Raw genomic sequence first — 1,605 nt, forward strand, 5'->3', positions numbered from 1 at the left:
CACACACGGCGCCGGAGCTCCTGCAAAATACGATTTTGTGATCTCCCTAGCCCTTGTCTGAGTGTGCTGCTTCACATACATTTGAATGAATACCTATGGAAGGTATCTTGCATACTTAAAACGCGCAATAGGAAAGACATAAAGAGGATTTATATAATATTCCATCATTGATAACCGTTATTTCGACATTCCTGACCGTGCTTACATCCAGCCGTGGCCACGACCTGGCAAACTACCTGTCAAGCGCTAGTTTGACGAGCAAACTGCCAGTTGAGACCTGACTTCTATCCCCCTCGCATTACCAAAGGACCCCGCCACCTACGTGCTGCACCTTTTCTCTTCACATTTCTTATGACTCGTGTCATAATTGTCCTTGTCTTTTTCTTAATCTTTTCCCCCACCCTCTCTCTATCTGGTGTGTGATACAGCTCTCGGGGAATCCGCAGGGACAGTACCCTGGGTGAACTAACACCGCCCGGCCCCCCTTAGCATGCCACGCCCCTGAATAACTCCGCCACGATCACGATGACATCCGGGACCTCCACCACCAACGCCCACAAGAAAATTAAGCGGATCGAGGGCATCGGAGGACACACGCCGCCTAATTTCTGCTGCGTGTGTGGGAAGTCCACCAAAAAGAGCGAAATCGTATCCTGCTCTCCCGACTGTCCCAACGTCTGCCACCCGAGTTGCGTGGATCCCTCGCAGCCTTTCCACTGCTCGCAGACGCAGCATTTAAGGGATCTGCAAGGGATCACGCAGAGTGTGATAGTCATCGATGAGGAGGACATTCACACAGATCAAACCTCTCTCTCTCTTAGAAACGAATTACCAAATCAAGAGGATTATATAACGATAATCCAGGAACAACAGGCTACCATATCAAAGTTAGTCAAGCAGCTCCTGGTATTCGTGGACGGCAGCCTCTCTCTGGCTGATCTTCCTGCTACCATCCTGTCTGCTAAGGAGCTTATTGCTGACTGCTCTGCTCCAGTAAAATCGAAGGCTGTAACTGCAAAACCTGACAGGATCTCCGCTGAGTTTTCCACACAAACACAGCAAAAACCAGCACTTCAGGATTGGTGGGATCATACGCCTATCGGTAAAAAGAATCCCGATCAAAGAGCTCAGCTGCCTCCGCCTCCCAGCAAATCAGAGACGGGACGAGAGACTCGTCAGCAGACTCAGGGAGGAAGGAGAGCGCAGCAGAAGAAGAGACCAGAGCCCCCCGTGTGCTCACACTGCAGACGGCGGGGACACAACGAACGGGACTGCCGTAATAAGGCCTCCTGTGACTTTTGTAAGGCAAGAGGTCACACCCTGAACAACTGCAGGTGGAAGGCTTCGGCAGACAAGGCCGAACTGCTGGAAAGAGAGCTAAGAAACTTCGTGTCAGAATATCGAAGTTGTCAAACACAGAAAACAGTAGTTCACCCTCAACCTCTACTTCCATCTCCGCCCCTTCAGCAACGTTACTTCTTTCCACCCCCACACTGGGCCGCTCATCAACTCGCTGTTCCTTCTTGGTCACATCCCAACTTCAACAGCCACCAAGGGCCAGTATACTAAATGGCTTCACTGATCCCTACCCCTCAAAATAACCAG

General features: G+C 50.8%; 1 protein-coding gene across 1 annotated transcript; it reads left to right on the forward strand.

Annotated features, from left to right (window-relative positions):
* Positions 1 to 525: 525 nt before the first annotated feature.
* LOC119588130 lies at positions 526 to 1,605 on the forward strand (the record flags this gene model as incomplete). The annotated part of the gene is given in 1 exon segment (XM_037936837.1): positions 526 to 1,605. A coding segment is annotated over 1 exon segment (1,044 nt).

This window comes from Penaeus monodon, chromosome 23 (assembly GCF_015228065.2).
Source record: "Penaeus monodon isolate SGIC_2016 chromosome 23, NSTDA_Pmon_1, whole genome shotgun sequence".
Classification (NCBI taxonomy): domain Eukaryota; kingdom Metazoa; phylum Arthropoda; class Malacostraca; order Decapoda; family Penaeidae; genus Penaeus; species Penaeus monodon.